The sequence below is a fragment of the Macrobrachium nipponense genome, chromosome 47 (genome assembly GCF_015104395.2).
Source record: "Macrobrachium nipponense isolate FS-2020 chromosome 47, ASM1510439v2, whole genome shotgun sequence".
In the NCBI taxonomy this organism is placed as follows: Eukaryota; Metazoa; Arthropoda; class Malacostraca; order Decapoda; family Palaemonidae; genus Macrobrachium; species Macrobrachium nipponense.
Genome location: NC_087222.1, coordinates 14,709,408 through 14,734,763, shown reverse-complemented (window position 1 = coordinate 14,734,763; position 25,356 = coordinate 14,709,408). Strand labels below are relative to the sequence as shown.

General features: G+C 39.4%; 2 protein-coding genes across 2 annotated transcripts in view; one reads left to right on the top strand and one right to left on the bottom strand.

Moving 5' to 3' along the window:
• Positions 1–1,492: 1,492 nt before the first annotated feature.
• Positions 1,493–1,927, bottom strand: LOC135204540 (uncharacterized). The gene has a single exon (XM_064234703.1). The coding sequence runs from the start codon at positions 1,925–1,927 to the stop codon at positions 1,493–1,495; it is 435 nt and encodes a 144-aa protein (XP_064090773.1).
• Positions 1,928–13,018: 11,091 nt separating this feature from the next.
• LOC135204722 (gastrula zinc finger protein XlCGF8.2DB-like) overlaps positions 13,019–25,356 on the top strand; it is a 320,344-nt gene continuing 308,006 nt past the window's right edge. Inside the window, exon 1 of the mRNA XM_064234876.1 lies at positions 13,019–13,154. The gene's annotated coding sequence lies outside the window, so the exon portion shown is untranslated. The remainder of the gene's footprint in view (positions 13,155–25,356) is intronic.

Here is a 25,356-nt window from a genome sequence, read left to right as displayed (position 1 = left end):
TGGTTATGGGTCGAGGCAATGCCTTTACAACGGCGCCTCTTAATCTTAAGACTTATTTTTAATTGTTGAGCTCTTTTATTCTTTTTTCTCTTTTTTTCCACATCTTTTTTAAAGTCTCTTTCCTCATTTCATTATGTTCTTCTCTAAATAGGAATTTTCCAACAATATCGTTTTCATTCTCTTCATAAGGTTGCTGAAGGCCAATTGATCTTAGGTGTTCTTCTCTGTAAGCAAGACAACATAAAAGAAAATGAAAAATGTCTTCCTCTGTATTAACACAAAAAGGACAACAGGTGTTCCCGTTCTGATGTCTCTTTGTTATATTTAAATGCAGTGAGTTGGTTCTGGCTCTAAAGAGAAGTATCGAACCAAAAGTGTTGACGTAAATTTCTTCATCTTTTATTTCACTTTTCCACTTTTTATATATATATTTACGGTCAATTTATTTTCCAAGTCTTCTTTCCACTTTACTGTGTCCCAGATTCTGGCTTTGTCCTTAGTTTCTGTTTTGGACATTCCTTCCAGTTTTCTTAAATAGATTTTAATTCCATCCATGTACTTTTCCACTGTTTTCCCCAATTTTCTTTCCTTTTCTTGCATATCTATAATTATTTTCTTCAGTAACTCTTTCCGTCCATTTATAGTATTATTTACATAACTTAGCTTTCCACTTATAATTCTGTTTATCATGGAAGATGCTTCTATCTCCCCCCTTAATGTGGCTACTACGGTACTTCTACAAGCTCCTAATATTTTCCTATAAACCCCATTCTCTATTCTTTGCAATTTTTCTATTTCTTTATCTGTTAAATTAACTACATTGGTCCCATATAAGATTGATGGTAGAGCTATATTCCAGTATGTTTTACTTATAAGTACTTTTTTACAGCTTTTCTCTATCACTGAATACGTTAGGTTGGCTAAATTCTGTGCTTTGTCCATCATTTCCTTTTTCTGTAGCTTAAACAGATTTTTAGTATTGTTTACCTTTATTCCTAAATATGTTATATTCTCCCGCACTTTTATATCCCCAATCTCTCCTGGTTTTTCCTTCATATTGAAAATAATGATGCTGCTTTTCTCTTTATTTATATTTTCTAGCCCACATTTGTTTCCCATATCTGTTAAAATCTTTATATTTTTCCTTGCGTCTTCTATATTTCCTGCTAATACTAACCCATCATCAGCAGATCCTGTCCCTTCCTCCTCCATTTTTCTAATTATCAAATATGTCATCAATTTGAAAAGTGATGTAGAACCTGTGCACCCTTGCCTAATTCCACTGGTAATTTCCATTTCCTGTTCGACTCCCTCCCCTAGGTCTATTAGTGTGCTATCCCCTTCGTATATATTAGCTACTGCCTCTATGATTTTGAATGTATTTTGAACTGTTTCATGACTTCGATCATAACTTCTCTTTTTACCGAGTCAAAGGCTTTACTGTAATCGATAGCTATTACTATTAGAGGTTTTCTATTCCTATAGCTCTCTTCTACACAATATTGTAGTATAAGGATATTATCTTCAATCCTACTCCCTCTTGTGAATCTGCTTGGCATTCGTGATCTTCTTCATTCAGTCTGAGGTGTGCTTCTATTTCGTCTTTTATCAGCATCATGAATACTTTATATAATATATCTAATAAAGCTATTGGCCTTAGATCCTTGGCCTTTGGTTTCCTTTTCTTTTCTGTCATTTTCGCTCTCGATTTCTTCCAAGATTCAGGCTTTTCTTTGATTTCTAGCTCTTTGTTGTAGCATCTAACCAATACTTCTATACAGGTTTTGCTCTTCATTAATGCTTTGTAAAGCTCTGGTTTGATTCCATCTGGGTCTGCAGCTTCTTTTGCTTTGAGCTTACTTAGACAAGCTATGACTTTTCCTCGGTTATCAGAGTTTCCTGCATTGGTATTATCTTTCTTTTGCATTCCATCAATGGGTCCATGTGTTCTCTTAGTACTTTTGGGAATATATAGTCTCCAATTCTTATGGAATCATCTATTTCTGCCATTTCATTCTCATATTCCATCCTTTTCTCTTCATTCCAGATTTCCTTTATTTTATTTTCGTGTTTACTGTATATGGTTCTCCAATAATTCACTAATTCGTCCTTTGTTTCAGCCTCATTTAGCTTTCTTCCCTGTTCATTATATAAATGTATTAACACCCTATCATAACTACATAAGTGGCAACTCTTACCTTTTAGTAGCGGCCGGCCTCTCTTTGCAAGCATACCATCACCTGAAAAATTTCATATAACTTCTCATTGACTAAAGCAAATCTATTATACTTTTCATCTGCATCCTCTCCCATGTGTAGACTCCAGTGCATCTGTCCTCTCCATTAAGTAGTATTAACCTATGTTCATTCATCCATTCTAGTATTATTTCCCCGTTTCTGTCTGTATTCTGGTGACCAAAGAAACCTTCATGGCCATTAAAAACTCTCAATATTAATCATGATTCTTGGTCATTTATGTTTTTAATAATGTTTTCGCATTCTAATTTTATTGCTTTATCTCTAATTTTATCCTCCTCTGTATTTCCTACTGATAAATATAACAACAAAATATGATTTTTATTATCGTATATTTTACATTTAACACACAATAAATCTTTGCTAATGGTCTCCACCGTGTTTAACTCTGTGTTATCACTGTATAGCATCATTAACCCTCCTCCCTTTTGTCTTTCATATCCCTCATATTTTCTAATTACTTAATGCTAATTTGTCTAGTATCTGATGAGTTTCAGTTAAACAAAATATCCTATTATCATTGTCTATAACACTTTCTATTTCTACTAACTTTTGTCTAGTTAAACATTGTATATTTATCATATAAATTTTAAATTGTATTTCAACTTTTTTTTTTATTTGGGCTTCTTGGTTAATGTATCATTTATATCTCCGTTTATTACATTTCTCCTGTTGCCCCCTCCAGACTCTGAAAATTTTCATTTCTGATCAGTTTACCATCCCTGTCCCCCCCTTTCTCTCTTGTCTTTGAGTTCCTGTCTCGATGTCTTATCCTGTTCTCTTTCTCTGTAGGTTAGGTCTGGTGCTATGAATATTCTGTTGTATCCTACCTCTTGCTTCCCCTTGAGAATCTTGGCTTTTCCTATTACTGCCCATTTTTCCTTTTCACTTTTCATCTTGACTAAAATAGGACTTGGCCTCGGTTCTCTGTCTCTATCCTGATCCCCTGTAGTATTACTGGGCACCTGCATCTTATCATTTCTTACTAATCTACTTAGTTCTACTATTTCAATGTCCCTTAGCCCCAGGTTTCTGTGTCGTTTCTTAGCCTAGTTTCATTATTTCCTTCTAAGCATTCCTTAATGTTGTGAATAACAAGGTTATTTTTACGATTTTCTTTCTCCCATAATTCCTCAACCTTTCCTCTAATCACTGTGTTAAAATCCTCACTTCTTACTCGCTCTTCAGGATCTAAGCCTCTTTTCACTTCCATCAGCTCACTGAGTTTCATTATAACCTCTTCTAGGGCACTCATCCTGCCGTGCCAATGACGTCATTCATCCCCGTTGGGGAAAAATTTCCAAAATAAATAAAAAGGTAATGTTAATAAATAGTTGGATGAAATAGTCTAATATTTAATTAAATATTCATTTTCGTTATCTATCTTCTTTATTTAGTTATATATTTCGTTATATAACGATATATGGATAATGTACGGAATTATAAGGATGGTAAGGGATAGCGAGCCAACTGCAAAGTCAGTGTATCGGTTGGTGAATAAATATACGAAATAATAAAACAAAATATTATAATATGTCTAAATGCAATTAAATCTCGTATAATTTTAACATATATTTACTATCGTTATGTATTTTGTTATATTATGCATTATGAAATAGTGATAATGTATGTGATTTCATATGCAAGTACAGTATAAGTTTTGGTAAGGGATAGTGAGGTAGTTTTGGACGCCACCCGATGATTCCTGGTTCATCATAAGCAATAGATAAAGGATATATGTAGAAGCCCTTTTGTTAATAAAGGAAATTAACAGATCGTGAACAACTCAGAAGATGCATAAAGAGATCTTGAAGTTCCATTCGTTCAGCGAAACCTGAACTAATGGAACTAATGGACTTAACACAGAGGAACACAATTATGTGCATCACCGAAACGCATCTGAAACAACAAAATTGCTGTTCTCAATGAGAGATGAGGATGGAACCAAAGGAGGAGGTCTATTAATAATGTATAGATCCAAAGGAGATATCCAGTTAAAAAAAGGAAAATCAGAACACAGAGACATCCAACTAGTAATTATAGAGGGTAGTAATTATAAAGGAACAAGATTTAACCTAATCCTAGTCTACATGTCAGCTAGTGATATAGATAGAAACAATTGATTGATGAGCTCCTTACATCAAGCATTAAAGAAGACAACATAGGTATCTGCCTCTGATTGTCCTTGGGGACTTCAATGCGCATTTAGGTTTCATAGGGACACAAGAACTTGACCAAAATGGAAAATACTTCATGGATCTAAATGGAAAAATATGACCTAACACTATTAAATGGAGATCCCAGCTACAAATGGGAGATAACCTGGAGTAGAGGAGATCAGAAGAGCACTATAGACTTTGCCCTAGTCAACCAAAATATGTATAAAAACTATGAATGTATGGCGATAGATGAGGGAAAGTATGAATGTGACCTATCAAACCACCACCTCATAAAAGTCCAATTCAGAATGAACACAAAACTAAGAAAAACATTTAAAAATGAAAGAAAAGAAATCAAATACCTGAAAATAACAGAAGAGTCCACAGGGAATACTTATATATCATGTACACAAAGCCAACAAGACAGAAAAGGAGCTCTAACCCAGCTGGAAGAAACAATGTGTGAAGCAAAAACAAATAACATAGAAAAGATAATGAATAAAAAGAAGGTTAAAGCAAGGAAAGCAAGAAGAGAGAACTATTATGGGTCACCAAGTACATAAAGAAAGAAATAAGCCAAAGAAGGATGTATATAACAAACTGAGAAGTTAAGCCACAAGCATAGAAGAGAAGAGATGCTATGAAGAAGCATACTATAAACAAAGACAGATTGATTGATTGATTGATTGTGTATTATATCTGGCGTTACAACATCTTGGTAAATGACACCGAAATAAATTAAATAGAAAAAATTAAATTTTTAATAAATTTCATATAAAAATATCAATAAATATATTATAAAAAATTTCTTTATATATATAAGTTCTTACATAGACAATCTATGTATAATTTAGATTTGGTTGAGGGGGCTCGCCTCCCTCATATAGATATATAACTGCTCTATATTACAATCCTTTCCAAGAATTGTAGCTAGGATAAAGTTACCTACTCAGTCACGACCCCAAGACAGGAACCTATGTCTCAAATTTCCGAATCTGGGACATTCAATCAACAAATGTTTCACAGTCAAGGGCAGAGTGCAGTTCTCGCAAAACGGAGGATTTTCACGAGACATCAAGAACCCATGTGTGAGTCTTGTATGTCCAATCCTCAATCTGCACAACATCGTTTCTTGTCTCTTTGGCATATTCGGATATGACCAAGGAGACACTGATGACATGATACTCTGCATTTTTTGATTAGTTAAAATATCCTCCCACTGGGACTGCCAACATTTTTTAACTCTCTGACCTACTAGAGGATACAAATCCCGATATGGTAGTAGGCATCTTGTGGGTTCTGGGGAGCTGACTGCAGACTTTGCAAGTTGGTCAGCTTTCTCATTCCCAGCCACCCCAACATGGGAAGGCACCCAACAGAACTTTATTTCTTTCCCTCTTCTTTTTAGTAAAAGCAGCCAATCTAATATATCTAAAATCAGAAGGTTTAAAGAGTTAAAAGATTCCAGTGACTGAAGAACACTTCTTGAGTCTCAATATATAATAAAATTATTTTCATTCCGAATTAAAACTTCCTTTAAAGCCTTTAAAATTCCATATAATTCTGCTGTAAAAATCGATACAACAGATGATAACCTGCCGCTTCTCTCTACATCAGGGAAGGCTACACCAAAGCTGACGCCAGCATCTGACTTTGAGCCATCCATAAAAACTGAAGTGGAGTCATCATGTTGCACGGAATGCTCTAAAAATATTGACCACATGGCCTCACTGGACAATTCTGTCTTGGTACAATTAAAATATCTACAAAATTTTACCTCAGCAAAGTTCCAGGGTGAACTAACTGAATATTTTGCTGGTAAAATCTCTATTCTTGGCATATTTAATTCACGGACAATAAAATTTACTCTATAAGCAAATGGATGAGGTTGCTTGGGGTGATTTTCATAAAACTGCCTATGCCTTTCCTTTCTCATACAAATGCTGGTTAAAGACTTAGGTAGCCTCTGGAATCTATACTAGCTCCGAACCAGCAGACGCTTGTAATGAAGATCCAGTGCCACCTCATCAGCATCTGCAAGCATGCTCTCGGTGGGAGATGATTTAAATGCTCCTGTACATAATCGTATTCCTCCATGATGAATTGAGTTGAGCATTTTAAGGCTATTTGGCTTCGCAGAAGTGTACACCTCACACCCATAACTTAATTTTGAAAAGACCAAGGCTTTATATAATCTCAACATCTGAGTTCGGTTTGCACCCCACAAAGTGTGAGACGCGACTTTCAGCAAATTCATTGCTTTCAAGCATTTTGCCTTAATATATTTCAGATGTGGAATCCAAGTCAGCTTGCTATCAAAAATCAAACCAAGAAACCTTGTTTCACTAACACATGGAATTCTCTGCCTATGAATGAATAGATCTGGATCAGGGTGGATTCCCCTTATACGACCAATGTGCATAGTTATCGTTTTACTGGCAGAAAATCTAAAACCATTAACCTTAGCCCATTTTACTATATTGTCAATGCAGAGCTGAAGGCGGCGTTCAGCCACTGCCATCCTTGATGCTGCAAAGGAAATTGACAGGTCATCAACAAATAGGGTATAGGTTATATCTGGGGGAATTATTTTAGAAACCCCATTGATTACCAAGGCGAACAAGGTTACACTTGAAACACTCCCTTGTGGTACTCCTTCTTCTTGATTGAACACATCTGACAATGTTGCTCCAACCTGAACCTGAAATATCCTATTATTTAAAAAAACCTTAATAAAGAGGGGCAAATTGCCTCTCAGGTTACATTCATAAAGGACCCTCAAAATGCCATATCTCCATGTTGTATCATAAGCCTTCTCTAGATCAAAGAAAACAGTGATGTGATGCTACTTGCTGGCAAAAGCTTCACATATTGAAGATTCCATTCATACCAATACACCAGTTGTGGAGTGCATACTCCAAAAACCACACCGAGTAGGCGAAAGGTATTTACCTCTTTCCAAGTACCACATCAATCGTGTGTTCACCATTTTTTCCATGATCTTACACAAACAAGATGTCAATGCAATAGGACGATAATTTTCTGTCTTGAACGGATCTTTTCCAGGTTTCACAAATGGCAGTAATTTTAACTTCTCCCAAAGCTTGGGGAAGATATGTTCTCGGTAAATTCTGTTAATTAGGCTTAGTATGAAAAGTCTGGTATTTTCAGGAGTATGCTTAATCAATGAATATGTTATATCATCCAGTCCATGAGCTGATTCATTACATTTATTCAAGGCTGATTCAAATTCTCTACTAGTAAAAGGAGCATTGTACTGCTCATGTCTTGAGGTATTAAAATAATTTTCGACCTGTTCCATTATCCGTCTTTGAGCTGAATAGGGTCTATCATCATTTTGCTTTGCAACATTAGCAAAATGATTAGCAAACTCATTTGCCACTAACTGGGGGTTTGCTACCTCGCAACCATTGACCTTGATAACTGTAGGTTGACAAGGAGTGAACTTGCCTGCTATTTTTCTAACTCTCTTCCAAACTAGAGTCAGAGGAGTTTTTGAATTTAGTGAAGATATGAATATTGTCCAAGATTCTTTTCGTGCCCTTTTTTTATTTCCATGCGAAAATGAGCTCTCGCTTTTCGAAATTCTACACGATAATACTCACATTTTCGTCTGCGGTATCTGGTGAAGGCAGATCTCACAGTTCTATGAGTTTTTTGGCATTTACGAGTCCACCAGGGAACTGGTCGGCGTACAAATTTGCCGAAGTCCTAGGTATAGATTGAAGACCAGCTGAGAACAGTATTGTATTAAAAAAGTCAAGAGCGTCATCTACACAGGGAAAGTCATCAGCAGAGTCAGTCATCTATTGAGCTGTGCTCCTGGAATGTTGACCAATCAGCTTTGCCAATGTTCCATTTGGGTAGCCTTGAAGATGGAGGACTTGATGCTACACTCACCACTATTGGAAAATTGTCACTGGTAAATCTGTCATTTATAGCTTTCCAAGTAAAGTCAATAAGACAGTCATCACTACATATAGATAAATCAAATGCTGATAACGTGCCTGTTTGAACATGAAAATGCATAGACTCTCCAGAGTTGAGGATCCGCACATTTTCATCTTTTATGATGGAACCTAAGCACCTTCCTCTTTGATTGGTGTTGATGTCACCCCAAAGAGGGTTTCTGCTATTCATATCTCCCAAAATAACAAAAGGACGTGGTAACTGTTGAATAAGAGATTTGAATTCATTGATGGGGAAGGCTTCGTTAGGTGGTACATAGAGAGAGCACTCTGTATATTTTCTTTGCTGATTGAATAATAATAGGATTTTGTGGGGTGTCATTTCGAACATACAAAACAACACCACCATGGCTTACAATATTTAGATTATAAGTGGAGTGATAGGATGTATACTCTCGTGGGCTGGGGCACATATTATTAACAATCATGGTCTCCTGCAGAGCTATACAGGCAGGAGACACTTCTGATATGAGCAGCCTTAACTCTTCCCATTTAGCTCTTAATCCCTGACAGTTCCACTGGAGAAAATTAATGAATTTTACTTTCCTTTAGAGGCTGTTACATTAGAGCCTCTTTTAAGAGCTTTCAGCTTACAACCTTGCTCTTTTTTTCCTGGAAGGAGACCGATTGTTTAAGGCTGCCTTCCTTTTTAGAGGGTTATCAGTCTCAGGAACAGCATACAAAGCTAGTGTCGCCTGAGGAGGGGTGTGAGGATCGGATATTGGTGCATCCTCGAAAGCATTTACAGGTAGTACAGCCTCCAGAGAGGCGGGAGTGCCAGGTACTCCTGGCACAGCCTCCAGAGAGGCAGGAGTACCAGAAATCACTGGCTCTGCTTCCATAGAAGCAAGAGTGCCAGAAACCACGGGCACTGCCTCCAAAGAGGCGGGAGTGCCAGAACCAACTGGCACCACCTCCGAAGAGGCAAGAGCATCAGAAATCATTGGCACGGCCTCCGAGGAGGCAGGAGCACCAGATATCACTGGTGCAGCCTCTGAAGAGGCAGGAGCACCAGAAATTACTGGTGCAGCCTCAAGAGAGGCAAGAGCACCAGAAATCACTGTCGCAGCTTCCGAAGAGGAAGGAGTGCCAGCAACAGCTGGCGCTGCCTCCAAAGAGGCACGAGTAGAGGTCATCACTGATTTTCTATTTAAAATATCCTTGGTAACATTTGTGTTTCTTCTTCGATTTGCAGCAACACTGGAAAAGGATATTCCTGGTCTAACAAATTGATTCAATACTCTCTCTTTTGCCTCCCTAAATGTAATACGTTCTGTTACCCTTAAATGTTTGAATTTCTTTTTCGATGATGTACACATCACAATTAAGTGAAGACGATGGATGATTGTCTCCACAATGTATACATCTGGCTTGTTTACCACACATGCCATGGTCCGGCTCACTGCACTTGACACAAGTAGCCGGCTTGCCCTTCAGTCTCTGTCTACAGGACTCTAACATATGTCCGAACTCTTGACAATGGAAACATCTCCTCGGTCTTGGGATATATTGTTTGATCTTAAAACTTAGCCAGGCTGCTTTAACTATAGAGGGCAATCGAGTAGAATTGAATGTAATAATTAAACTGGTAAGTGGGACAAAGACTCCATTTACCCTCTTCTTCATTCGTTCAATTCTTATTACACCTTGATCTTTTAATTCCTCTACAAGGTATTTCTCAGAGTAGGTAATTTCAAAAGGCATGTACTGCACATTCCACTTTGACTCCTCCAAGGTGTGGTAATGCTTTCAATATTTCAGTTTCTTTTGTTGAGGTAGATTCCACCGTCAGCTTTTCTCGACCTTCATAAGAAATCATAGGTTCTCGGCCACGACACTTCACGATATTTCAATACACACCAAAATATCAGAACTTGATTCTTCCAGATTAAAAGTTAGGTACTTATCATAAGACTTTTCAAATATTCCCGGTCCAATTTCAAATATGCTTCTGTTCAATATCCCTTTACTCTGTACTGGAGCATAGGGTTTCAGTGTACTAATTACACTGGAAGGTTTATATGATTTCTCCAGAGGAAGGTTGTCAGGGGAGGTTCCAGCTGCCATCAACTGTGCCGATTCACCACCATCAAAGGGCCCAGGGATACTTGAATCTTTATTTATTTTTATCATAAAGATTAAAGATTGAAAAAAAATAAATAAACCTGAAAACCTTAAAAAGATATCATCAACCTTTCATGGAGATTATTCTTCCACTAATGGCACAAGCGAGAACCGACTCCCAAATTTCCGCATCTCTACCCTACAGGGGATGGCACAACATGATTAGAGTGGCCCAAGTGTAAGCCAAACCCGCTTGATAGGACTGAGAGTATTACAAGAATACAATCATCCCCACCCTAATCACATTATGGGCAAACCGGACAGAATGCCGAGAGTCCTATCCGCAAAACTAGACCCCCCTGAAATCCGTGGTCCAGCCCTGCAAAATAGTTCCACCTGATATCACTCAGGTCCGAACATTATCAGGCAGTTGATGGTCCTGCCACGGTTCCCACTATTTAGCTTCAAATATAAAACCCAATCCCAGTTTTGATATCTTTTCTGTTTACCAGGTCCAGTAAATTTTAGCAAAGGTGGAAATTTCCACATAATTAATCCAAAGAAAAAAAAAAGAAAAAATACATGAAGGAGAAGAATGTAGTAAGAATGAAAAAATTGCAGAAAGAAGGAAAAGTTCTGACTAATTTAGTTAGATCAGCAGCTGGGCCCCAAGGACCAGTGAGAAAGCAACCCCACCAGGCATCACGCCACAGTTGCTGGTCCCTAAGCCCCCTACCCAAGGGGTCAGCATCTAGGGGGGAAACAAAGACAGAAAGTACATATAGTAATAAAGGAAACACATGAAGATTATGAAGAAAAAATTAGAAATGAGATAATGGATGACAAAAAGAGACTACCTCAGATAAAGAATGGATCAGGATATACGACAAAAATAATAAGCAAGAGATTAATTAAGGAAGAATTCTACCCTGCAAAAGAAAGGGCTGGTCAAAATCAGGAAAACAATACACCCAAAAGAAGCAAACAAAATAAGAGAGATATGGAATGAGAGCAAAAAAGAACAGTATGAGCATGAAATGGAAGAAATGATGAAAAGACCAATGACAAGATAAGAAAAGCATAGGAGAGAAAACATGGATGGAGTGAATGACCCGATAAAGACAGAAATTAAAGTCAGAAGTATAACTGCAGAAGAAGTAAAAAAAAAAATCAACTAGAGAAAAGGAAAACTAATCAAATAAAGCACTGGGGACGAAATGAAACCAGTTCTGTTCAAACTATTCTTACAAAGCACCAACATTCAAAGAGAATTGGCAGAATGTTTAAACAGCATACTGAAAGGCAGGAAAATATAGAGCAGCTTGTTTAAGTAAAAAAAAAAAAAAAAAAAAAAAAACACTTACACCCAAGAAGCAACACCCCACAGTCAAAGATATTAGGTCAATTGCACTAACAAGTGTATCATATAAAGCAGTGGTTCTCAACCTTTATATGACCACGCCCCCTCTAAGAGGTCCTTCCTTCCATGCCCCCCTTGCATATGTAAGTAAAATTCCCTCCCAGACTTGAAAAAAGAGAGAAAGAAGGGATTTCGAGGGATAGGCAGGGAGGTCAATAATTACAACACATTGTAAGCTCAACGACCCTAACTAGGGTAGCAGACTATAGGAAAGTAACATTATAAGGCAATACTTTTGTATTTTTTCATAAACTTCTGAATATTAGTTGCTCACACTTGTTAAAAGAACAATGAATATAACTAGAGATTTTTTAAATTTATTTTTCCTTAGGGCTCGTGCCTTCCCTGGAAATTGCTGATGCCCCCAGGTTGAGAACCACTGATATAAAGTTTTCATGGGGATCCTGAAAACCAAAATAGAAAACGAATTTAGAAATATAGAGAAAACAAATGAACTGTAATCAAGCTTTACTGTACAAAGAAGAAGAATTGATAATTTATATATCTTAGAATATTGGATTCAAGAAATGTAGAGAAAAAAAAGGACCCAATATTTGCGGTATCAATAGACTTCCAAAGAGCATTTGACTCCGTTAATAGAAAAAAAGCTCATAGAGACCTTGATGGCTAATAGCTATGCTTTTATTTGCCAATCTGCTGAAGAGGTTGAAAATAGGAAAGAATGTATAAAAGAATTGAAATTCCCCCTACTACTATTAATACCACATCGGCCATTTATTCTAATATCTAATAATGAAATAAATTATCTGTTTTTTTTATTATTTCTCCAGTGATTATATCTAACTTCCCCCTTTTCATCTATTAGATTTGAATCAAAACGTCAAATTCAAACGGGAACCACGAACGAGAAGTCCTTAGGAGACGACGCCCAAAACGTAAACAAACCGACATAACCGGAATCCATTATTTGGCCTAATAATTACCATTATATTATTCAGTTTATTAGTAAATTACATGAATTTTTAATTATATTCCCACTGATTGCTTACAATTATCCACAAATTGACTTATTAGAACGAATAAATATGACCGAACTGCTTCTAAACCACAACCACAAACATTAATACTATAAAATAGAAGACGCTCAAAATGTCAACAAAGCGACGCCATTGACCGCCTTAGTAGCGCAACTTTATTCAAAGTTCAAACTTATTTTTCTCTTCTATAATTGCCGTCTTAATCGAGACAATTCTTAATCAATCGTAATAATTGGTAAATTACAAGGATCACCGATAATTGGTGTAATGTGAGTAACAGATGTTTATACTAGCTAGGTTGTATCATTGACTTCTAGAGTTATAGGTAGCCTCTGTTCTAGTACTGGAAGGTTACCCTATCGACCTTAGCCTTCTATGGGGTCTTGACCTGAGACTGTCTAAATTAAATGAGTTATATTTTATGATGTCTCAATGATTTATTCATAGGCTAATGTTGGGTTTAGGCTAGGCTGTAAATTTCTGTAGGATCTCATAAGTGTAGGCTACAGGATGCCTGTATCCTGTATCCTGGCTTACTTTATCTTCAGAGTGTCTGGTTCAGTGATACTCTATGATTTTTTAATGATTTCATGGAAGGTTTAGTTACGGCAATTTAATCTATAGGGGAAACAACCGACTGGACTAGCCGAGTCACTTTCTACCGCGTTTGAAGCCACCCTCTGAAAAAGTACTTTAACACGTCCTGACATGAGTTGTTGGTGGTGAGAGCAGGAGCTCGAGACCTCTACTCTCCTTTCGAAGTAAGTATTTTCTCCAAAGTTAGAAATTAAGGCCATAGGTATTTTAAGATTAAACAAAGTGTAATGAAAAGTCTGGCTCTACGCAGTGCACACTACCTCCATGACGCTTTCAAAATTTTTACTTACAACTACCAAATTTTGAAGATTGACACCATCTAGATGTTGGTGGAGTCACTTGTGTCAATAAACTTCCCATTTCCTGTGCTAAATTCGCACACCACTTGTACTCATAGACGCTGGGGCACTTTCATCACAACAGTCGTAAACTATTTCCAACCACTACTTTTTTAAGAAAACTACGATTTTTGGTAGAAGAGGAAGAAGCGTGCACTAGATAATTATTTAAATAGATAGTTAAACGGTAGTATAAGGTCATGAATTGCATAAATATTTTTACATATTCATGGTTATTAAATTGAAAATATTCGTTGTTGAAAAAGTAACTAGATTCCTGACTCAAATATCAACAATTTTGCTTGTGAACGGTGCCTATGGCGTTCTTCGCGCTCTTCAATTTTTTATCAGTGTTGCCAATTGGTATGTGTTTACCCGCCAAACTGGGTATAAGACTTACACAAAACCGGGGAAATAAGTGAAATTAGCGTATCTATTTGTAGTATATATGCATATTAGAGCAAATTTCTCATTATTGCATTACTTTGACAACTAGAATTCATGGAAACAGTTTGTAAATGTATCGGCGTATGTGTGAAGCTCCAATAGATTGGCAACGATGAGTCATTTTGCCGTCATCTGCTCGTATGTACTTCAGAAATATCTGTAATTTTTGGGGGTTAATTTGGGTGCAAAAAAAGGATAATAGACATGAATTAAACAAACATTTTGAAGTAACAAAGTAAAGTTTAAACTAAATAATGAGTAAAGTAAACAATTGAGGGAATAAAGCTTTGCACCTAATAAACCATGTACTTGTGTGCTGCTCGCAACTGTGTTTGTGAAGTGAGCGCTTAGGAACCAGGAACAGCAACGTAGTTCAAGTGCAATTTGGAGTGAATTAAGACTAAAACATGTATAATTACAATCAAATAAGCACTATGGAGTTTCAGTCGGGATGGTAGTAAGGATAAAACCACCGCTTACAAGGTAAAAATGAATTTCAGTTCAAACCATGACCCCAGGAATAATAAGTTTAATACTTTCACTAATATAGGCAACAAAATGTTGTTTTATTGTGCTGATTACAACTGCAATCTTGAGTAAGATCAATAAATGTTACATACTTACAATAAACATTGTTCAAATGAGTGCTGGGAAAGATGGTGGCTTGGCTGTGGTTACGAATGGCAAGTCACGTGGTTGCCGCCATATTAGATTTCAAAACTGCCTTGAAAACATATTTTACGAAGAGCTCACATGCTTATTTTAGTTCGTATGGTGCTTTCATATATCACATTATGTTGACGAAACTTCAATCTTTTGAATGGTATGCTTAAAGATGTAATTGTATTCTTGTTTTGCCAATTAAATATTGAGTGAATAAGGCTGAGCCACATGATGACGATGGCTCCACTGCGGTATTTCCCCCTAACCCTATAGCCTAGGCTAGGCTATAGCCCCATGTCTTAGGTTATTTTTTAAATTGACCAAAGACGAGTAGAGGAGGATTTATGCTACAAAATAACTGGTGCAAATTGTGTCTTTCACCAGTGTTTGTCTTTTATTTTTATAGGCATTCACCTACTTACAATGGGGTTAGGTTCCAAAAAACCCATCGTTTGTTGGAGAAATCGTATCTCGAATATAGCCTAATCTACACTGCGGTAAGTTTCATCCTTACTTATATGGTAGCCTAGCTTACACGACACAGTATACTCTATACACATGTGGTATAATAATTATTTTAATCAGCAAATTCTCTACATTCAATGCAGTTTGACTTATGATAATTCAGTACAATGAGAAATTGAATAACACTAACAAGAGTAAGCCTAGCATATACTATGGGACATTCAATGCAGTTTGACTTATGATAATTCAGTACAATAAGAAATTGAATAACACTTACAAGAGTAAGCCTAGCATATACTATGGTATATCGTATACATATACAGTAGCTTAGCCTACAGTATACCATATACTACACGTATGGTATAGTAATTATATCAGCTAATTTTGGATGTTCATTGCATTCTGACATGATAATTCGGTGCAAAAAGAAATTGAACACGAAATGAGAATCTGATCATATGATAATTCAATATAAAAGGAAATTGAACACGAATCAGATTCAGTCTGACATTGTCATAATTGAATGGTGTAAGGCTGTTGATGGTTACATATTATGAAATACAAACGTAACAAATATCCATCTTTTCCATGAATCTTTTAAAGTCATATATTCCTTCACTGTACCCAGTAATATTGTATGTATTCTCTTATTATTGTATTAACTATAGAATACTAACATAGTGGTCATTGTTTTGGTTTGGCAATCTGCTGATGGCAGATACGAGTTTATTTCGCTGAACTTAACTCAATTCTGAGTGAGTTTTCTTGCTTCTAGTTAGCATAAATGAATATCTAGATACTTTACTTATATGGGACAAGGTCATTTTTTGTTATACAATGTGTTTTCAAGTTGAAATATAACTTGAATACATCTCGTGAACTAAATTATTTTCTCCATAATAGATTGCGTTGGGGACATGTTTATTGTGTAAAAAAATTCATTCAGTTCGCTTTTTGCACTTGATTCCTTATCTTTTATTAGCATAAGAACAATAGTAAAATATGTTTTTTCATGCCAGGTAGTTTTGATTAAAATAGTTCTCCATCAATTTTATCTATAGTTGTGTTTGATGGCATATCAAAGTTTACAGGAGTTTAGTCCTTGTTGCTGATGCACGATAATAGTCATTAGCAGCTTGAACACTGTTTTCTCAGCTTAAGCTACAACTTTCAGTTTAAATTTACCAGTGTATATTACCTTCCAATCTTTTATCCATAGGGAATAAAGTTATTACATAGAAATATATCAGGCCTATTCTACATAACGTCATTTATAACATAACTGCATTAATTTTTTACTATTGCTCGATGGTTGAAATACAAGCAAGATGGATTTTGTGATCCGATTCGGTTACACTTTGCTGAAAAGTTGTATCTCGTTCAGTTGTTCATGGCTGTACACGTTAAAACTACTTTTATCATTCTCTTTTACTATTTGTAACTTACTTATCTAGAAGATGGGATAAAGACCCTGCCTGAGGGGGTATCAACCCGGTATGCATTTATCCTTATGCTTCACCTACTGCATGGTAGTTCTACAAATTTTAATGTTAGATTTCATAAACTTACTGGTAAATCTTGGCCTAGAATAAGAGAGAGAGAAAAATTTTTTTTTCCTTTTTCAGATTGCTGACATTTGCTCCATGTCTTTATTTATCATATCTTCTAGTTAAATGAGTTAAAAAAGTAAAGGAGAATGATAAACGTATTGTTAGTAACGTCATACAGTGTTCCCCCATATTTGCGGGGTATGGGTACCAGACTCCCCCGCAAATAGCTAGAACCTGTGAATACAACTACTATCCGACTTACAACCAGCTCATACTTACAACCTTACTTCAGACAGTTGACCATTGAGTTACTTGGCACTGTGCCATCTCATGAGAACTCTCATCACTCAGGCAGCATCAGTTTGAGTTACCTTGCCCTATCTGCAGCATCATTTGGTATTAACTGTACTGTAGACTGAATTGCAAACCAATTTACGTAAGAATCAACTTCTGACATGCATGCAAGAACCTAACCCCATTGTAACTCAATGCCTGATTGTACGTAATATATACTATTACATAAATGATTAACATGTATAGTAGAAGTATATTATGGTAAAAAGATTGAAATAATGATTGTACATTACATTACAGTATTAAGTAGGCACTTTTATATAGCAAAGGTTTGATAGTATACCCTATCCAGTATGTTGGACACTTTCTAAGGTTCGACTTACATCCATTCTGACTTACAACCAGTGGGTCGGAACCAAACTTGGTTGTAAGTAGGATAGTACTTGTAGTTGAAACCCATATAAAATACTTAAAACTGCCTATTTTGTTAGTTAAAACACAAGAAAAACTCACTAAAAATGTTTATACAGGTAGTTGGCAACTTACGACTGCAATTGGTTCCGACAAACAGGTCGTAAATCAATTTGGACGTAAGTCGGCCCATGTTAATTTACTGTAAGAATATTATACTAGCATAGCCTACAGTAGGGTAATCAGTACCATCTTTACATATAGGGTAGCGTAGCCTACACTACACAGCATACTTTATACATGCATGACAGTAATTATAATTATTAATTTCAGCTAATTCTTTAGGTTCAATACACATTGGCTTATGATAATTCAGTACATAGAGAAATTGAATAACATTTAACAAGTTAGCTTCGTGTATACGATGATGTTTTCATGGTACGTATATCATATATATACGAATACAGTAACCTAGCCTACAGTATACTGTATACTACATATACGATATAATTCAGTAATTTATTAATACAGTTGAACCTCTTAAAACCGGCATTCTATGGTCCAGAAACTCCTGTGGTTTGGCTTGATTTTAAATCAGCAGCCATTAGATCATTCCGCCGCCACCAGCGACGCGCCACATATTGTTTACAACTTCAAGGCAGCAAAAATTATGCCATATACCCTTTGTTAGTAATGTGAATATGCAAAGTCAAATATGTTTTTATATGAACCTTGGAACAATAAATATATATTCTATAAATATTCTGCTTGAGAAGGCTCAACCAAGCTAAACCTTTTAACTTTTAAACAAAACAATGAGACATTTGTCAAGCACAAATTCCTTACTCTGTATGTGCTTGAGAGACCATTTTGATAATTTCTTTTATGTAACTGTATTTACCTATTCGATATGCCTCCCATGAGATTATACAGTGGTACCTCGAGATACGAAATTAATCCATTCCGAGGCGGCCTTCGTATCATGAGTTTTTCGTATCTTGAACCGCATTTTACATGTAAAATGGCTAATCCGTTCCAAGCCCTCCAAAAACACCCCAGTAAATTTCATGATAAAAGCTAAACTGACCTATAAACAATGAAATACTACAACAATTTGGACCATTCAATACCTAACTTAATACGTACTAGTAGTACTAACATGTATGTACCTGTTATTAAAGTGTATTAGTGTACATGGTATACAAGAAATACTGTACGTACATACGGACGTATGTAGTAAAATGTGGAAGCTTACCTTTCAAGTGAGGCTATCTCCGAAAGTGGTGACAGAGGAGGAGGACAAACGGCAGAAAACTTCTTATAGTACGTACACTTAACTTCATGAAACAAAAAAATGTCAGGAAAACATAAACTAAACTTTACAAAACACATTAACAAAACTGTAACACTTAACTTTACAAAAAACTTAAAATTAATTTTTTTTTCTTTTTTGATTTTTACATTTTTTTTTTGTTTACTTTTATACTTTACATTTTTTTTTTTTTTTTTTTTTTAGAAAATTACAATTTCTTCACTACTTTGAACTTTCTGTTTTTTCGTAGTATCACTTGGTTCTTCCTTTTTGCTTACTCCTACTAAAGGCCTCTTTAAAAAATAACTATCCAAGGAAGATTGCTTCTGCCTACTTTTCACAATGTTCCTGAAACGTATCAGGCAAACGTCATCGAACTGTGCAAGCATACAACCTGTGCAAGCCTTTTTGGGGTGTCTCTTTTCTACGAATTTTTGCACCTTATGAAAAGCAGCTAGAGCATCCTTAATTTCTGCCATTGTTATAGAGTCGTCGTCCTCCTCCTCGCCGCTGCTAGAGAACTCTTCTTGAACGACATTATGTTGCATGGCCTCCAACTCCTTCAGGTCATCCATCGTAAGCTCCTCTTGATGCTCCTCGAGAAGGTCATTGATGTCGTCCTCGTCGACGACCAGCCCCATGGACTTGCCAAGTGCAACGATCTCGTCAAGATCTGGTTGCGAAACAGTTTCAGGATCATCAACTGTTCCTGAATCTGCAGCACCAGCTTTGCCCACGTCAAATCCCTCAAAGTCTCTGGCAGATACGGCATCAGGCCAGTTTCCTTCATGAAGAATTCAAGGTTCGCCTTGAAACCCTGCCAAGCTTGGTCGATGAGTCGGATGCATATCACAACATCGAAATGCTCCTTCCAAAATTCACACAAGGTGAGGTTTGTGGTATCGGTGATGTCGAAACATCTCTTCAAAAGATGTTTCATATACAGCTTCTTGAAGTTCGATATCACTTGTTGGTCCATGGGCTGGAGGAGAGGGGTGGTGTTAGGCGGAAGATAAAGAACCTTGATAAACGAATACTCCACTAGGATATCTTCCTCGAGGCCAGGAGGGTGAGCAGGGGCATTGTCCAACACCAGCAGACATTTCAGAGGGAGGCGCTTCTCTTCCAAGAATTTCTTCACTGTCGGGCTGAAACACAGATTTGCCCACTCGGTGAACAAAAGTCTCGTTACCCAGGCTTTCGCATTAGCCCTCCACATCACTGGAAGCTTCTCCTTAAGCACTTTGTGGGCCTTGAAGGCTCGAGGAGTATCGGAATGATAGACAAGTAGGGGCTTCACCTTGCAATCCCCACTGGCGTTTGAACAAAGTGCGAGCATAAGCCTGTCTTTCATAGGCTTATGCCCGGGTAGCTTCTTCTCTTCCTGCGTGATGTATGTCCGACGAGGCATTTTTTTCCAAAAAAGGCCAGTCTTATCACAGTTGAAGACTTGCTGAGAACTGTAGCCTTCATTGATCGTCATCTCGTCAAACGTGTTAATAAAGGCTTTGGCCGCTTTCGTGTCCGAGCTGGCCGCCTCACCATGCCGCACCACCGAATGGATGCCAGTCTGTTTACGGAATTTTTCGAACCACCCATGAGAAGCCTTGAACTCTGGGGTTGGCGTCGATGTCCCTTCTCCTCCATCGTCTTCGACCTGGGCAATCAAATTGACGAAAATAGCGCTGTCCTTGTTGCAGATTGCCGTCTCCGTTATCGTATTGCCAGCAATTTCTTTGTCTTTTATCTAGACAAGAAGCAGCCTTTCCATCTCATCGTGCATGTGGCTCCTCTTGCTGGACAAAATAGTCACGCCTTTGGAAGGTGTAGCTACTTTGATGACATCCTTCTGCTTAAGGATGGTGCCTATTGTCGACGGATTTCTGCCTCATTCCTTTGCGATCACACTCAATCGCATACCAGCTTCATATTTTTCAATTATCTCCATCTTCGTCTCCAAAGAAAGCATCCTCTTCTTTCCATGAACTTCAACTTTCTTGGGACCCATGACTACGTATATACTGTACGTAATTATGTTATGTAGTATACATATGTAGTAAAGTTCTCACACAACACAATAAAGTACTAGCTCTACAACGAAATCACTAACGAATTTACGTTAATAAACAAAATCATATAGAACGAATGAATTCCGCGTGCTTACGATACCGATGATGCCGCGAAGTGACCAAAGAAGCACGCCGCTACGTAGATGCACGATGGGAGAGATGCTGACCAACAGGAAAGAAGGATCTTATGGTTTTTGACTTTGGATTTGTGGCTAGGCACACGCTATTATGGACGGTTTATGATATTGGCTTTGATTTTTCCTTGAACTAAGATGTCTGGTTCTAGTTCTGCTAGTGTCAGAGTATGTTGTATGGAAGAGTGTAAGGTGAGGCTACCGAAAGCTTCGGTAGATCCTCACACTGTATGCACGAGTTGTAGGGGCCATGTGTGTTTAATAAATGACCGATGTAAGGAGTGTGAAAGTTTGTCTGATTCAGGTTGGAAGACGTATGATGCCCATGTACGTAAGTTAGAGCATGACAGGATCAGGAGGTCTTCCTCCAGGAGTGTATCAGGCAGTAGACGTCAGGGCAGTAATATTTCTCCTGCTAACCCTCCAGTAGACTTTGCTTCTCCTAACCCTGTGGTGTTGCCTTCGGGCCCTGAGATTGTGTCTGTGGAGGGTAATGCTTTTCTGTGATTTTGGATTCTCTCCGTAATCTAGAATCCAAAGTGCTTGCCTTGGAGACTGGTGCAGTGAAGTGCTGTGATAGTGTTGTGGAGGGGGCGTCAGATTGGCCCCATAATGCCTCTAGGCCTGGACCTCTGTCAGACTCCCAGGAATCAGGGAGTGGGCATGTCGAAAGCCGAAGGAGGGTTACGGGGGCTCCCCACCGATCTGGTGTCCCTTCGGCAGGACCTGTTGACGCTTCCCAGGCTGCCAAGGAGCGTGCTCGTACACGTATCCTCCAAAGCGTCACCCCCGCGCAAGGGGGGGAGCTCTCGGAAGGACTCTCGCCCCTTGAAGAGAAGCTTCAGAGAGGAGGACGCTTCACATCCTTTTTCTCCAGATGTTTTGCGGTCTTCTCCGGACTTTGACGCTTTTCCACCGCAGAAGAGGACCAGGACATCATCCGAGGATGACGCTGTTGAGCGCCCCAGTCACTACAGGGAGAGAGCTGTTGCTGTTCCTGTGAAAAGGAAGAAGGCGTCCCCTCGCTCCTCGTCTTCTCACAGGATCAGCCCTTCCCCTGAGAGGGAGTCTTCTCCTACCAAGAAGATGCTCCTTTCTATGCAGCAACAATTAGCTTCGTTGCTGGCGGAGAGAAATGCAGAGCCGCGTCGTCGTAGGAAGGATGCCAGTCTGCCTATCAAGAGGTCCAGGCAGTCCCCCTCGCCTTCTCCCCGTTCGTCTCTTTCACCTGTTTCGTTGCCCTCTGGATTTCGTTTCGCTCCCCAGCGTTTGTCTAGAGGGCGCGATGAGCGTCTCCCCAAACTCTCGTCTGTCGAGAGGGAGGAAGACCTTTATGCTCATCGCAGCAGGGATCGTCTTCCTTCTTGTCAAGACGCTCCTCTCACGTCCCTTCGTGACGCTCCGTATGCTGCTAAGCATGACGCTCGGTCTGCTGCAAGGCAGGACCCTCCTCAAGCTGCTAAGCTTGATGCTTCTCAAGCTGCTACTTCTCGCCAAAGGGTTCGTCAAGACGCTCGTCAGGACGCCTGTCAGGACGCTCGTCGGACTGCTCGTCAGGACGCCTAGCTGGACGCTTTTAAGGACGCTCGTATGGACGCTCGTCGGGACACTTGTTTGGACACTCGCCGACGCCTGGACGCTCATCAGGATGCTCATGAGGACGGTCACCAACATCAGGACGCTCGTCAAGACGCTCATCAAGATGTTGCCTTCGCAGTTCTGCCAGACGCTTCGGAGGCTGTTGTGGAAGACGTCCAGCCTTGTGCGGAGAGTTCCTCTTCAAAGCATAAATCTCTCTTGATAGTTGGGTCTAAAGGTCTTAGACCTCTCCATTCTGTGGATTCGTCTGTTGCTCCCGTAGAAGAGGGAGAAGTAAGCAGTTCGACGGAGGCAGTAGATGAAGAGCAGCCTTCGACATCGTTTTCTTCAGACTACCAGGTCTTGGCCTGACTTCTTCGTACTTCGTTTGGAGACAAGTTTCAACCCTCGGCCCCTCGCTCTCCTCTTTCACAGTTATCCTCTTCCAAATCCAGTAAAACGCCGGGATTTTTTAAAATGAATACTTCCCTTTCGACGAAAAGAGCCTTCAAGAAGGTCCATGACTGGATGGATTCGAGAAAGGCCCAAGGCAAGACTTCCTTTGCCCTGCCTCCGTCGAGACTCAATGGCAAAGCAGGGATGTGCTATGAGACAGGAGAGGACGTTGGGTTGAGGGTCCCTTCCTCTGTCCAAGGCGACTTTGCAAGCTCAGTTGACGCTCAAAGGAGGTCTCTCCTTTCATTTGGACGATGGAAGTCTTTAACTTTTTGGACTGGTGTTTGGGTGTCCTGGATGTTCAGTCACGGAGTCCGGACTCGATTAGTCTGGGGGAGCTGTCCAGCCTGCTAGTGTGTATGGACAAGGCCGTAAGGGATGGTTCGGAGGAGCTGGCTTCGCACTTTTGTACAGGGTTCTTGAAAAAGAGAGCTTTGTACTGCAACTTTACTGCAAAGTCTGTTTCTCCCTCTCAGAGGGCAGAGTTGCTGTTCGCCCCTCTTTTGAGCCATCTTTTCCCCCAGTCTATGATCAAAGATCTAGCCGTCAGCCTGCAGGAGAAGGCTACACAAGATCATCTGGCCCAGTCTTCCAGATGTCCGGCAGTCCCTTCGACTTCTACGCTAGGGCAAGCTTACAAGAAGCAGAAGCCCTTTCAAGGGGGAGCTTCCTCGAGATCGTCTCCTCGAGGAAGAGGTCTTCCCAGAGGCAGAGCCCCTTCCAAGATCAGGGTAAAAAGGGAGACGTCAGTCCTTCAGACACCAGTCGGAGCCAGGCTTCGTTTATTTGCAAGAGCCTGGAGAGAGAGACGGACAGCTGGTCCCTCGATGTCATCTAGCGAGGATACAAGATCCCTTTCATCAAACTGCCTCCGCTGTGCACAACACCCAGGGATCTGTCACCCTCTTACCATCGGGAGAAGCAGCAGATTCTGTAAGATCTGCTCGAGCAAATGCTCGAAAAGAGGGCTGCGGAACAGGTCCTAGATCTGGAATCCCCAGGCTTCTACAACAGGTTGTTCCTAGTGCCGAAACAGTCGGGACGTCAGCAGCAAGGCTTAGACAAAGTGTCAGCCTTCCTGGGGAAGGAAACATTCTTGGTTAGGGAATGGATGAGTCTGCTGGGGACCATTTCCTCGCTGGAGAAGTTTGTTTCCCTGGGGAGACTGCACCTCAGACCTCTCCAGTTTCTCCTGGCAGAAAACTGGGAAGACAAGGAGGATCTGGATGCGATCTTGAGGATTCCGGAGAAAGTAAAAGCTCACCTAAGGTGGTGGCTCGACCCCTGTTCGGTCTAGCAAGAGAGATCTGTTGTGGGCACAAGCACGAGATGTAACGATCCTTATGAGGTTCGTGGCAGGTGTCGAGAGCGTCCGTGCAGATCTTCTCAGTCGGCAAGATCAACTGCTGCCGACCGAATGGACTCTTCACCAGGAGGTATGCCAGGAGCTGTGGAGGTTATGGGGACGTCCACTAGTAGACCTATTCACTACATCGAGGACAAAGAGACTTCCGCTATACTGCTCTCCTGTTCTCGATCCAGGAGCAGTAGCGATAGATGCCCTTCTCTGGGATTGGTCAGGGATGGACCTTTATGCCTTTCCCCCATTCAAGATCTTGGGAGAAGTCATAAGGAAGTTTGCAGCGTCGGAAGGGACGAGAATGACTTTGATCGCCCCACTTTGGCCGGCGAAAGAATGGTTCACAGAGGTCATGACCTTCTTAGTAGACTTCTCAAGAATGCTACCCTTGAGGATAAATCTACTCAGACAGCCCCACTTCGAGAGGTACCACAAAAACCTCTCCGCTCTGAGTCTGACAGCGTTCAGACTATCGAAAAGTTGGCCAGAGCGAGAGGTTTTTCAAACCAGTTCCAAGAGCTATTGCCAATGCAAGGAGAGCTTCCTCTCTTGCAGTGTATCAATCGAAGTGGGGCGCTTTCAGGAGTTGGTGTAGAAAGAAGGGCATTTCCTCTACCACGACCTCTGTGAACCAAATAGCAGACTTCCTCCTTTATCTAAGTGAGAGCTATCGCAACCTCGGTAACTTTCCAAAAGAATATGGCACTCATTGACATCCTGGGTGCCACCTTTTGGCGGAGCAACTCAGTGTTCGCTTCACACTACCTGCGGGACGTGAAGACGACATACGAGAACTG